At 43.9% G+C, this 14,073-nt stretch overlaps 1 protein-coding gene across 4 annotated transcripts in view; it reads left to right on the top strand.

The window, feature by feature from the left end:
- The window catches only part of ST7 (suppression of tumorigenicity 7), a 300,729-nt gene that overhangs the window by 265,314 nt on the left and 21,342 nt on the right, over positions 1 to 14,073 (top strand). For all 4 annotated transcript variants that reach the window (XM_062207690.1, XM_062207863.1, XM_062207599.1 and 1 more), the window contains one exon: positions 13,806 to 13,956. In XM_062207690.1, the coding sequence (XP_062063674.1) occupies positions 13,806 to 13,956 (151 nt within the window). The remainder of the gene's footprint in view (positions 1 to 13,805; positions 13,957 to 14,073) is intronic.

Below are 14,073 nucleotides of genomic sequence, written 5' to 3'. Positions count from 1 at the left end.
TCCTTCTAGCCTTTTTTGTATGCATTTTTAATACTTTTGTACTTTAAAATGTTGGTAGGAAGCTCTTAAGTTGTACTTTATGGTTGGATATTAAGGGTGTATTTATTATTTCTGGGGCAGAATCATCAGTTTGAGTTCTTTTCAAGATTATCCTCCAACATTAAAGCACAAGTCTTTCATCTATGTGCCTTCAAACTTTTTGAAGTTATCCTCTGTAATTGTTTTTTAGACATTTCTTTGTGTATGTGTGCACGTGTGGCAAAAACACAACACAAGCCTACCCTCTTAACAGTACTTCTGTATACTTAAAGTTTTGTTAACTATATGCACATTGTTGTGTAGCAGATCTCTAGAACTTCTTTATTTTGCGTGATTGGAATTATTACCATGGAGCAGCAACTCCCCATTGTCCATCTCCCCAGCTCCTGGCAGCCACTTCTGTACTTTTGTTTCTGTGAGTTTGACTGCATTAGCCACTTCATATAAGTGGAATCACAGTATTTGTCCTACAGCGACTGACTTTGTCACTTAGCTTAATGTTCTCAAGTTTCATCCACATGAAAATATGTAGACAGCATGCTGTAGCATATGACAGAGTTTTCTTCTTTTTAAAGATAGTAATATTCCACTGTATGCATAGACCACATTTTCTTTATCCATTCAATTGTCCACGGAGGTTTAATTTGTTGCCACTTCATGGCTATTGTGAGTGATGTTGCCTTGAACAAGATCCTGTTCTCACTTCTTTTAGGTGAATACTCAGGAAAGGAATTACTAGATCATACGGTGATTCTGGTTTTTAACATTTGGAGGAATTTCCACATGGTTTTCTGTAGTAGCAGCACCATTTTACATTCCCACCAGTAGCACTCAAAAACCAGTAGTTCCGGTTTTTCTGCATGCTTCCCCATGCTTCTTAGCTTCTTGCTGGTGGCTGTTCTAACAAGTGCGGTAAAATCTCGCTGGTTTTGAATTCTGTTTCCCTGATGATTCCTGATGTTGAGCTTCCTTTCATATATCAGTTGGTCATTTGTCTGTTTTGGACAAATGTCTTTTCATGTCCTTGCCCATTCTGTAATCAGGTTATAGAGGTTTTGCCATCGAGATAAGGGGGCTCCATATATATTTTAGATATCAGCCCATTATCAGACATTTGATTTGCAGATGTTTTCTCTCATTATTCACATTGCCTTTTCATACTGTTGATCATTTCCATTGTGGAGCAGAAGCTTCTTAGTTTAATATAATCCCACCTGCCTGTTTTTGCTTTTGTTGCCTGTGCTTTGGGTGTCATGTCCAAGAAATCACTGCCAAGATCACTATTGAAGCTTTTCCTACATATTTTCTTTTAGGACATTGACAGTTTCAGGCCTTACCTTTAAGTCTCTAATGCATTTCAAATGGCTGCAATGGCTGCAATGGCTGTGGCTGAGCCAGGCCGAAGCCAGGAGCCAGGAGCTTCATCTTGGTCTCCCACATAGGTGCAGGGGCCCAAGGACTTGGGCCATCCCCCATTGCTTTCCGAGTTACATTATCAGGTGAGCTGGACTGGAAGTAGAGCAGCCAGGACTTGAACCAGTGCCCGTATTGGATGCCAGCACAGCAGGCAGACACTTAACCTTCTATGCCACAGCACCAGGCCCTTGAGTTGGTTTTTGTGTAAGGTATAAGATAGAGGTCCAGTTTCATCATTTTACATATGGATATCCAGTTTTCCTGGCAACATTTGTTGAAGAGAATGATTGACTTCTTGAGTCCTTTATTGTAGACATCAGGTTGACAGTACGAGTCAGATTTTATGTAGATATAAAGATTTTTTAATCTTTAGGATTATTCCTTAGGGTAGATTTATAGAATGGGGATTACTGAGTCATGTGTAGAAAGCTCTTGATATTTATTGCCAAATTGCTTATCAAAAAAACCTCAAAAACACTGTAGTTTGCCCTCCCATCAGCAGGTGGCTGCCTTATCATTTCATTATATCCTCACTGTCATTGAGCAGTTTCTTTCCAAAAAAAGATGTACTTATGAATTTATTAAGTACAAATGGAATTTTGTTCTAGTTTTTGCTATGTGTAGTAAAATAGAATGTTGTTAGCTATTTACAGTGATTATGACAGAGCAAGGCATAGCAATCTAAAGGTAGGCAGAACTGTGAAATATCATTGAAAAAGTTCAGTGGTATTCAAAATAACGACTCAGTACTTCCTGTCCATGGAGCCAGAGAGAACCATGGGAGGGGACAGTTAATTGACTTCCTGCCCTTCCTTTTTTGATAAAATGGGGACATAAAAAGTAACAGCTTTGTAGGACTAAAGACAAGTAAAGGGAATTCCATTATATAACTCATCTGGTCCGTGCTCAGTTCATGTTGGCACCATCATCTCTTACCTTTCACCTTCACCTCTAGTTCTGTGCTTGCTGCTACAAGAACACGTTCTCTGACCCAGTACCCTCAGGAGCCCTGCAAGCCTCCAGGTTGACCGAGGCTCCAGCATGTTCTAGCTGCAGTTGTCTGCACCTTGCAGTTGCTTGGTAATTCCTTTGCTTGTGGCTGAGCAGGAGTTACACATTTCTGATTCTGAGCATGGTACCATCCCTGCGTCCTGCCCTCTCACTCCCACTAGGTCCTGCACCAGAGCATAGCATTTCCCATCTGTGATGAACCCCACCACCACCGCATACTCAAACCCATTCCTCTCATCCCCTTGCCTCCTCTGGTGGAATAGGCATGGGTCTGTTCTAGGAATGAGCAATGTTGCCCATAAAACCTCTCTGCTTCTTCCACCTTCACTGCTCCTCCTTACAGAAGCAGGATGACCTCTCTGTCATGGAGGTTGACCACTCCTTTCTTTCAGTGGTGTGAATCAAATTTCCCACGTCAAGCCACCTGAGCAATCACACACACACACACACAGACACACACCATTATTATTGGCTCCCCTAGCAAAGTGTTTCCAGTTTCTACTCAAGTTTTCACTCTTCCCCAAGAATTTCTTCTTCAGCCCATGAAAAACTGAGCAGTTACTCATTTCCTTCTTAGTGGTAGCTCCTTCTGCCTACCAACTGATGTTGCACTGTGGGAATGATGCTTCACTACCCACCCCTAAGGCAGGAAGAGGACTGTGAGCAGGAGAGAGAGAGAGAGAGAGGTGGTAGAAGACCTTCCCTAGCATGGACTCTGTGATCAGCAGGTTCAGGTGTGCAGAATCACAGAGGTAGGGGCCCAGCTGAAGGTCTTCAGGTGCTTCTTTTAAACCAGGATTGACAGGCTTAGAGTCTCTTGGCCTTGGTTGCTCTTCTCCCCTCTCTTTGCTGCCCTGAACACTCTGACTTGGCATCCGTTCTCCTTATCAAAGGTGTCAAGGCTTTCATGCCCTTAGAAGAATTTTTCCTGTTCCTCTCTCAGCTGGAAGATGCATACCTTGTTCAGTTTCTGCTCAACCACAGCACATCTGCTCCAACAGATGTTTACTTGATCATAGGTGTAGTAGCGATCTTCCTGCTCCTATCCACCAACCTTTATATTCTCCAAAAGTATACATTTCTATTGCAGAGTCCTCTTTTCCCTCCCAACAGTGAATTCATTTACATTTAATAAGCACTGTCAGGCACTGGGACACTGCTCACAACATGGTCCATACTCTCAAGGAGTGAGTGCTTCCCAGTCGTTGATAAGAGAGATTAGGCAGTCTGCTCACTCTTGGGGCTGGAGAAGGCAGCTAGCCCAGTGTTTTGTGACTCCTGGAAATCACATCTTGCACTTTGCTGTTAGGTACCTTCTCTAAGTGTGCATCCCCATGGAGTGGCCTCTCTGTATACAGAGTGCCAAACCTTCTGCTCCCCTCTGAAGACCATGAACATAGTGGTCCCCTGAAGTGGGTGTTGGCTCATAAGAGAGTCAAGCCTGGTCAGTTTCAACAAAGAGGGCTCCCCAAGTCACAGATTCCCTTCACCACCAGCACCAAACTCTGACTTAACTGACTTAACTGGTTATTAAGCTTTTGCTTCTACAAAAACAAAAACCCAAAAACAAATAACCCTTTCTTATTTCTGTAAGCAATAAGTATTTTTCACTCCTCATGCAGGATCATGTGAAACCTCAATAAAGCAAGTGAAAGTCACACTGCTCTGGTTGAACCTGAGATAACAAGTTCTAATAGCCCAGCAACCCCAGGGCATCTTTGTATACAGTTGAGAAATTAACAGGTGCTGGGGCCAGCATTGTGGCACAGTAGGATAAGCCTGTGATGCCAGCATCCCACATGAGTGTCATTTTATGTCCCAGCTGCTCTACTGCCAACCCAACTTCCTGCTGATGTTCCCGGGAAAGTAGCAGTTGATGGTCCAAGTACTTGGACCTTTGCCACCCAAGTGGGAGACCTGGATCCAGTTCCTGGCTCCTGGCTTCAGTTTGGCCCAGCCTTGGCCATTGTGGAATGAACCAGTGGATAGAAAATCTCATTCTCTCTAGCAGTCTCTGTCTGTCTCTCTTTCTCTGTAACTCTGCCTTTCAGATAAATAAATAAGATTGTAAAGAAGAGAAGGGAGGCATAGCAGCCACCACCTGCAAAAGTCATCCTCCCATATGGAAGCCAATCCATGTCTCAGCTGCTGCCCTTCTGATCCAGCTCCCTGCGAATGGCCTGAGAAAACAGTGGAAAATGGCCCAAGTGTTTGGGCCCCTGCTACTCATGTGAGAGATCCAGATGAAGTTTCTGGCTTCTGGCTTCTGGCTTCAGCCTGACCCAACCCCAGCCATTGTGGCCATTTGGGGTGTGAACCAGCAGATGCAAGATTGTCTCTCTGTCTTTCCTTCTTTCTCCATAACTCTTTCAAAGAAATAAAAAAAAAAGGAAGGTGGGAAGGAAGGAAGGAAAGAAAAGAAAGGAACTAGCAGATCAGATACCTTTGGCCCACTGCCCACACTGGAGAATCAGCTCCTGAGGTTCCACCCACACAACTGGGCACCTGGTCCCACTCTGAGCACTTCAGAAGTGCCTGAGGGAGACAATGCCAGCTCCTTGGGATGCCTGGGTATTGTGGGTGGAGCTGTTGAAGGAAAAAAATCAAGAAAAATCCCCAGCTTTCATCTTAATCTTTTGTGACATCTTAGGACTACTAAGCCGTGTGCTGTCCTTCCTGGGCAGTGAAGGGCACAACAGGTCCCCATGGCTCCTGAGGATTGCCACACTCCTGAACATTCATTTTACCAACAGGCCAGCAGGGGGTTGATGGCATATTGCGGTCAGGACCTTGCCTAATAGATACTTAGGTGTGTAGAGTCACGTGAAAATAGAGAGGGGTGAATTGGGAATGTTATGAGAGAAATGTGTTTCCATTAAAATTTTCCTTTTTTAAAAAAACTCATCTATTGTAAATCTAGAAACTAATTTCATGGGGATTTCGAGAGGCTTGTGGAGGAAAACATCCTGATAATTGTGTATGCTAATGGGGCATCTACAGGGCATTGTAATAGAGATGGAAATTCCATTTCGTGCAAACACTAAAGCAATCCTCACTTTATATCTTGGTAAAGCTGATTGACAGAGTATAAAATTGCTTTTTAATCCAATTTAGGAAACAAAATGTGTAGTGGGTTTTAGCTTTTAAAAATGCTTGAAGCATGGAAGCAGAAATGTAAAATACCCTGGCAGTTATCTGTGATATTATATATCAATGGCACATTTCAGAAATATTATTTCAATATAAGTTTCTTTGAATTGAGGCATATTTTGTTCCAAAGCTTTTTTGGATTGGAGTAGGGAGAAAGTATTGTAGAAATATGACTCTGAGGAAAATGGACAGAAACCAGTTTTAAGCCACATTTCTCAGGATTAGAAAGTTTCTAAGTCTCTTTCTTAACCAAAAAGCACCGAAATGGCTTCCACCAAGGCTGCCCCCGCCGAGGCCATACCTGTTGAGGTTACCTCACCAAGGTCACCCCTCCAAGGCCATGTCCACCTAGGCCGCTAGACCCTTTGCCCTCTTCTCAAACCCCCATCCTCTTTCATTTCTCCTAAGCAGGTGGCCCCGCCGCAGACCCTTTGGTATCTTGAAGGCAGCCTGGCTCCTGACGCCCTCTCTCGCCACTACTCCTGCATCTGTGCGGTCTTCTCCATGTCTTCCCCTCTCTTGCCCACCCCTTCTTGTTGATTTTCTGCGGAGCTTCATTCAGTGGGCTCTCCGCTCTTGCACAAAGCTCTCCTGGGAACTCACAGGAACCCCCACTGCTTGGTGCCACCTCGGCTCGGAAAACCCAAACCTGTGTCTCTGGCTTTTCTCCCAAGCTCCAGACTTCACACTCACTGCCCCCAAGCTGTTTGTCCTGGGAAGCCCTGCAGGCACTTGAGACTGTTTGGTGCGTTTCATTGCTAAGCCTCTTCTTCCTCTGATGTCTATATCCTACCAAGGATCTCACATTATTCTAGTTTCCTCGGGAAAGAATTTCATAGTCACCATTGATTTCTTTTGTCCTCAGACCCAGGTGGGCACTAGGTCCTGGGGGAGCCCCTCAACTTCACTCTGGACTGCCCCAGAAGTCTTCTAAGACCTTGCTTTCTTCCATCTCCCTGCACTCACTTGTCCCTGTCTCTCAATGCCACGCCCTGCACCAACTCACTTCCCACTTGCGCACTGCAGGGCTCTGCAAACTGCTCCCTTGTGTTTGAGCCATAGGATTCCTCAGACCTCCCTGAGGTCCCTCCCCTGAAGTTTTGTTTTTCTTCAATTTCATGGATTCTGTTTTAAGGTTCTTTTTTTTCTTTCCCCTTTAAACATATTATTCAGCATCTAAAAGCCTGGAAACCACAGAGAGACTCCGGGCCAAGGGCATACTCTGGAGCATGTCATGGGAGGCCTTTGACAACCGCTTTTCCTGCTTTACCCCCTGGGAGGGTAGAAAAGAGCCGGAGCTCCAGCACAGCCACGTGCAACCTGTGCGACCCTGGGCGAGTGACCCAGCTCCTCAAAGCCTCCGTTTTCTCATCTGTGAAATAGGGATGATGACATCAGGTCCCTCCCAGAGGTGGTGGGAGGAGTGCCTGAGATAACACTAGGCACAGGTCAGTGCTTAGGTGAGTTGGCCATTAGTGTCATGTGAGTGCTCGGGCGCCACGGGCGACAAGTACAGCATACGCTTTGATGCTTTGCGGACACGGTCCAGCCTTGCTCCTGGCCTGGAATCTCCCCTCCCCAAGGAAGACATCCCTGAGGGTAAAGTGTCATTCACTTGATAGGATCAGCTTGTATTTTCCTTTTTCTGTGAGGTCGTCTTAGGCACATCGCTCACCATCTGCTTCCTTGGTGCAAAGAATCTCAGTGCAGTCACTGAGGAGCTCATCGTGTTGGGCTTTGTGTCTTTATATGGCTTCTTGTTTCCTCATTCCCTGCCCCTCAATCCCTCTTCTTCCTTCTTCCTTACTACAAAGATGATGCATCATCAAAGTACAGACCTGGCCTAATTCATGTCTGTGCCCTTGAGGTACATTACGGGTGTTCCCGAATCTGTTCTGGATGTCCACGGGCCCTCCTGTACCAGTGCCCTTGGACCACACTGAGTGCTCCCATGTCTGTGTCCTTAGGGTACCCGGGATGTTTCCATAACTTTGGGGTACACTGTGAGTCCCCCTGTATTCCTGTCCTTGTGTAAGCTGGAGATGCTCCCACACCTATACTCCCAAGATACCCTGTGGGCACTGCCATATCTGTGTCCTTGGGTTGCACTGTGGCACTCCCATATCTTTCCTTGGGATGCAAAGTGGGAGCTCACACATTTTTCAAATGAAGCAAAGTAACATATGAATAGATAAATGAACTGAGAAGAAGCAGGTACCTTGATGAGGAACCCTTCATGGACCTGCTAAGGTATTTTACCTAGAAGCAGACGCAGTCATCAGTGGAATGTGCAGATACAAGAAATACAACTCACCTCTACAGTGATGTGAGAGAGAGAGGTCTTCCATCTGCTGGTTCACTCCCCAAATGGCCACAACAGCTGGAACTGGGCCGGTCTGAAGCCAGGAGCCGGGAGCTTCTTCCAGGTCTCATACATGGGTGCAGGGGCCCAAGTACTTAGGCCATCCACTGCTGCTTTCCCAGGCCATAGCAGACAGCTGGATCAGAAGTGAAGCAGCCGGGACTTGAACCAGCACCCATATGGGTTGCTGGCACTGCAGACGGCGGCTTTACCTGCTATACCACAGCGCCAGCCCCTGTTTCATCTTTTTGTTAAGAAAAACAGCTACTCTTCAATGAATGCTTTACATATGTTACCTCTATGTAATCTCCACAAATTTAAACTGGGCGCAGGTGTAGTGGTACTGTGAGTAAGCCTGGCATCCTATAATCAGAGTGCCTGGGATCAAGTCCCACCTCTACACTTCCAATCCAGCTTGCTACTGGGCAGCAGATGATGGCCCGAGTATTTGGGTTTCTGCCACCCATGGGAGAGACCTTTAATGGGGTTCCAGGATCTTGGCTTTGGCTCAGCCCCAATTGCTATAGGCATTTTGGTGTGTGTAGGGGGAGAACCAGGAAGATACATGGGAACATTTAAACCAATAAGATGTGTGTTTTTATTGTTCCATTTAAAAAAAATTTTTTTTCTTATTTATTTATTTTTTTTGACAGGCAGAGTAGACAGTGAGAGAGAGAGAGAGACAGAGAGAAAAGTCTTCCTTTGCCCTTGGTTCACCCTCCAATGGCCACCGTGGCCGGCGCGCTGCGGCCAGTGCACTGCACTGATCCGAAGGCAGGAGCCAGGTGCTTCTCCTGGTCTCCCATGGGGTGCAGGGCCCAAGCACTTGGGCCATCCTCCACTGCACTCCTGGGCCACAGCAGAGAGCTGGCCTGGAAGAGGGGCAACCGGGACAGAATCCAGTGCCCCGACCGGGACTATAACCCGGTGTGCCGGCGCCGCAAGGCGGAGGATTAGCCTAGTGAGCCGTGTCGCCGGCCTTGTTCCATTTTTACAGATGAATGAATTGAGGTTCAAAGAAATTAAATTACATGTCCAAGGTCTCATAGCTGAATAGTAGAGCCAGGATTCAAAATAGTGATTCAGGATGGCGGATGGTACATGGGAGGAGGTGAAGCAAGGAACCCTGGGGATGTGTACTTCATTGTCCATCACAGCATCATCTGTGTGAACCACGCTGACTTACTGTTGTCCTATTACACTTGTGTGTCTCACTGAACCCAGGGAGTAGGCAACATTAAAACAGAACTTGTAGCTTCTCTTCCAACCAATGCTGTTTTAGTCTCTGAATTCTTAATTGATATTTTAAAAGCATTTTCTGGGTTTAGAATTTGTTTTATTAGAGCTATTTATGCCAAAGTATTATATATATAAAAAAGTTGCTAAACTGGTTATCATTTGTATAATCTGTTTTTTGTGTTTTTGATGCAAGTCTAGAAAATGCATTTGTTACATATCTATGTATACATAGATGTGTTTACAAAAAATATACAGAGGGAAAAATGCTTATTACTAAAAACATAGAAAGAACAATAAGTAATTTTTCATAAAATCAAATATTTAACCTCCAATAACATTCTCTTTGACTGCCACATGTTTTTCAATGCCTACATATACATGTTTATTATCAAAATAATAATCTGTTAAACATATCCCATGACAATTATATTATATATAACATGGTACATTGTTTTTGTTGTCATTGTTGTTTTAACTTAAAGACGTATTGTGAACATTTCCCATGCTAGGAAATGTTCTTCTGCTCCCTGTTTTGGGGAGCAGTGGATAGTCATCTTCCTCGTGTGCTATAATTTAATTAACTAGTTCTTTCACATTTTGTTTACTCGGATTTTTGCTAATGACTTTGATGTGTCTTATGCTTTGTTGGCATTGACAATCTCAACAAAAGAGGGTATGACTTAATTCCATGACATTAGCATTTATGTGAAGGGTGACTTTGAGATCATTTTCACTGGACTGATAAAATTTTAAGACCTTAACAAAAGAGACCTTAACAGTCACCTAGGGTAGCCTCTGTTGGCCGGTCTCCCCTACAGCTTTCCTGACAGGTGATCCAGCCTCTGACCTTGAGTGGGTATTGTTCATTGAAGACCACAGCCCTCTGCTCTTTTTTACAGCTCCTGACTTGAATGCTTCCAATCCTGCACAAGGAGCTGGGTTCTGACACAAATAGATTTTGAAAAGTTGCTTCCGAAAACTAGATGCACTGCACTTCAAGATCAGCATGATTTGCAAATCTGGGGAGGAAGTTCGAGGCAGGATGGTGGGCAAAGACAGCACAGAATTCTGGTTTAGCTAATAGAAGCCAAGCCATTAATATAGACAGGCAGAGCGTGCTCTCTGATTTGTGAGCTACAGTTATTCTAATTGATTTCTGCATACTTGTGGATAGGAATCTGCTCTCTTCCATTTATTTTTCTCCTGACAAGTAAGATGTGAAATGTTGTTCCATGCCTTTCTAATTTAAATGTTGCACATGTTGAGAATTGATCTCGCCAGCCATTTTAAGCTTGGCCAAAAACATAACACATTGTTGTTATTAGCCTTCATCATTTGGTTAGAGCCAACATTTTGTTTGGAACTATAACAGCGTATAAATCTCCTTTATAGGCATAACCTATTTCTGCCATAAAATAGATAGGATGAGAAGGCAGCACTATTTTCTTGGTGAGTTGCTTCCATGAACAACCTCATGAGGCTGATTAGACCAGGAGATACTCATTTTCAGACACTTCTTGGGAAGGGAGACTTCAGATTAATTCAGCTTTTGAGTGTGTGTGTGTGTGTGTGTTACTTTAATGTGCAAGACACTGTAGGAGGTGCAGTAGGGAACATAAGACGGTAAGATGCCAAGGTTCATGCTCTTGTCAGTTATGACTCAGCTGAGAAGACAAACACACGGATAACCAATATTATAGGGTGGTATATGAAAAGTACGTGTGCACCAAGATCAGAGAGAACACTTGGAGGGGAAACAGCATTAACTACAGCTTGCCCTTGGGGGCCACCGGTGATGACCTTGAAGCCATCCGCATCCCATTCAACCCGCATTCTGACTGAGGCATCTGTTATGGTATAGTTTCAGTCAGTAGATACTACACTGATGACTCCTGTGATGAATGCCTAAGATTTGTTCATGTTCAACATCACTCAATTATTTGAAGATTGGGAACTATGTCTCTAGCAGTGCCATCCAGAGGGACTTTTCTCTGATAATGGAGAAGCTCCCCACACTGCCCACTACCATAGTCACCAGCCACTTGCAGCAGTTTGGGACTTCAAATATGGCTAGTAGGACAGATGAACTGAATTTTTACTTGTGTTTGATTTTAATTCATTTAAATGTAAATAACCACATGGGGTAGAGGATACCACATTGGACAGACAGCACAGATTTATAGCATCCCTTTGTGGGAGATTTTCTAAACCCCTTCCTCCCAGCCACGTTTTCTCTGCCCCACCTCCTTTTAATTTGTTTTCTACTCAAAAATGTGGATAACTCCCAAGGATCACTTCTTCTCATGCCCCTGTTCCTGAAAGTTCCTTAGGCCAAGGGGAGAGTTCTTTCATAGATATCTAATGAAATGCCTATGAAAGTCTTTCCTAACCATAGAAATAAAAGGAATAGTAGCTTACACATTTCTTACGACTACCATCTGAGATTTCTTTATACCTAGGACCATGGACCAATTGTATTCATGTTTAGTTTCAAAATTCATATAGCATGAACTTTTCTTTAAAAAACTGTTTGATAGATACTCAGATAAGAATTTTATTCTAAGGCTCTCATTAGGCAAGAAAATTTCCCCCTTTTTTCCCTGATGATTGGAGTAAACCAAATCTCCTCTAACTTGCTCTGAAACAATCCAGTTTGTAGCACTTTATAGGTTTATGTCTTTCTCTTGACTCACAGCCTTGGTGTCTTTTCAGACCATTGCTGGCAGTAGCAACATACATTATAATGGCTTCCATTGAAGTAGCAAAATCAAGAGAAGATACCAGCTATCTCTGAGTATAAAGTGCAACTTCCATGTTTGTGTTGCGGTTGATATTCATTATAAAGATAGTGCTAGTTGTATTTCTATATAATTCTCTATTGTTGCTTTTCTCAGAAGATTTTTTGTTCTGCACTATTTTAAAACAAGGTACAGGAAGAAAGCACTGGCTTGTAGAGTTCAAAAAGGCAAACGAGTTCTCTCAGAACTCATGCTTGAGAAGCTCCCATCAACACAGTGAACACCTCTCACAGAGCAGCCTGGAAAGAGGTCCTTCTGCCCAGGTCTTCTGTCAAGGAGAATTTCTGTACCCCCTGCAAGCCCACATGTAGTGATGCTGTCACTGTGCTCCTACTGCTCGCTGGAAATCTCCCTGTCTCTTGCTCTCGCACTTGCTCTCTCCCTGTCTTTTTTTGCTCTCTCTCTCTCCCCTCTTCCTTCTGCAATGAGGCCAGAGACTTGCAGGTTTCTTCACATATCAGAGCCAGAGTGAGGAGTTTCAGTTGCTGAGCCTAGAGGCCTCCATGTGTCCTCCTGGCACCTGCTGGTCTGTGTACCCTGCGCCAGGTGTGCCAACAGCAGAGAAAGCTTGTTGAAGGAAGATGCCTAGGGATCCCCAAAAGGCTACAAATCCTCGGCTAGATAATGATGAAGACATGGACAGTTGGGTCATAATCTCTTTTCTGTTCATCAGCCTTCACCTTCACCCTTTTTCATAAACTTCCACTGACAGCAAAACCCACAGGCAATGAATTTGGACACGAAAATGTTTGACCATCTCTTCTCATAGCACTCCCTTTTTCTATGTTTATCTAATGTTAACTAGGCATATAACCTCCCTTCTCCATCACTTGCCAATCTCCATTCTAAAGATGCACAGATGGTTGTGAAAGTTGTGGGAGTGGTGGTGGTGGTGGTGGTGGTGGTGGTGGTGTGTGTGCTGGGGATGAGTCTGCAAGGGGAAGTAGTTGAGGAGCAGAGCACGGGGAGAATGCCAGCCAGCAAAGAGAGATTAACATTTGCCAATATAAAATACCTTTCTAATTTTGCTTCCCTTTCTGTTCTATAATCAGAACAAACAAAAGAGCAAAAATGGAAAATGTCTTCTCTCAGCTCCCAGAAAGAATACCCCCTCTTGTCCTGTATTCACACTCCCTTTATAGAAGATAGGAGTAAAGAGGCATACGCTGACACCTTCCCATCGTTGGGAAAGGATCTAGAGAGACATTGCTGTAGGGGTTCTTTACTGTCCCCCTTCCTTGGGTCTTCTGACGCTCAGGCTGCCACCGTCACTCCCATCAGCACCTGAGCAGCTGCACAAGGGGCTCTTTTCACAGGACAAGGTCCTTCAAAGTTGAGTGGCAAATAGAGAAAGAAACAGTGGGCAGTGCTAGTTAATCTCGAATCTCTGTGGTACAGCTGGTTTAGCCATAGCCTTCATGTGTCTGTTGTATGTATTTCCATGCTGGTCACAAAATTGTACCAAATTCTGTCTTCTGCATTTTCCTTTATGTTGTTGGAGTCTATATATATATATATATATATATATATATATATATATATATATATTTCTTTGATTAGGATCATAGTCTGAAAGCCTACTGTAGGATACTAGTGTAAGCCCGATCATCTGTCAGCAAACTTTGGGTTGCTGCATGTTTTAGTAATTGCCTTCAAATGCAGGAATGAAGTTACAGGTTTGATGAAATGCTTATAAATGGTGACTTTGGGGAAATCAACCTGTCTATTTCAATATTGAATTCCGAATTACCCTGTATTAACACAACTGTGTTCTGCCTTTTTTGTTTCAGTACCTACTAGAAATGAAAAGCTTAATCCTACCCCCAGAACATATCCTGAAGAGAGGAGACAGTGAAGCAATAGCATATGCATTCTTTCATCTTGCCCACTGGAAGAGGGTGGAAGGGGCTTTGAATCTTTTGCATTGTACGTGGGAAGGCAGTAAGTAATTTTCTTTCTTTGAAACTTCTTTTTAAAAGTATAAAAAACATGCTAAAACTGTTTTTGCTGGGAGTATTCATGATGAGCAATGAAGATATGCCTGTGTACAGCTCTTAT

The sequence above is a fragment of the Lepus europaeus genome, chromosome 1, assembly GCF_033115175.1.
Source record: "Lepus europaeus isolate LE1 chromosome 1, mLepTim1.pri, whole genome shotgun sequence".
Taxonomy (NCBI): Eukaryota; Metazoa; Chordata; class Mammalia; order Lagomorpha; family Leporidae; genus Lepus; species Lepus europaeus.
Note: the sequence above shows the minus strand (reverse complement) of the source record. Positions and strands in the feature narration are given on the sequence as shown.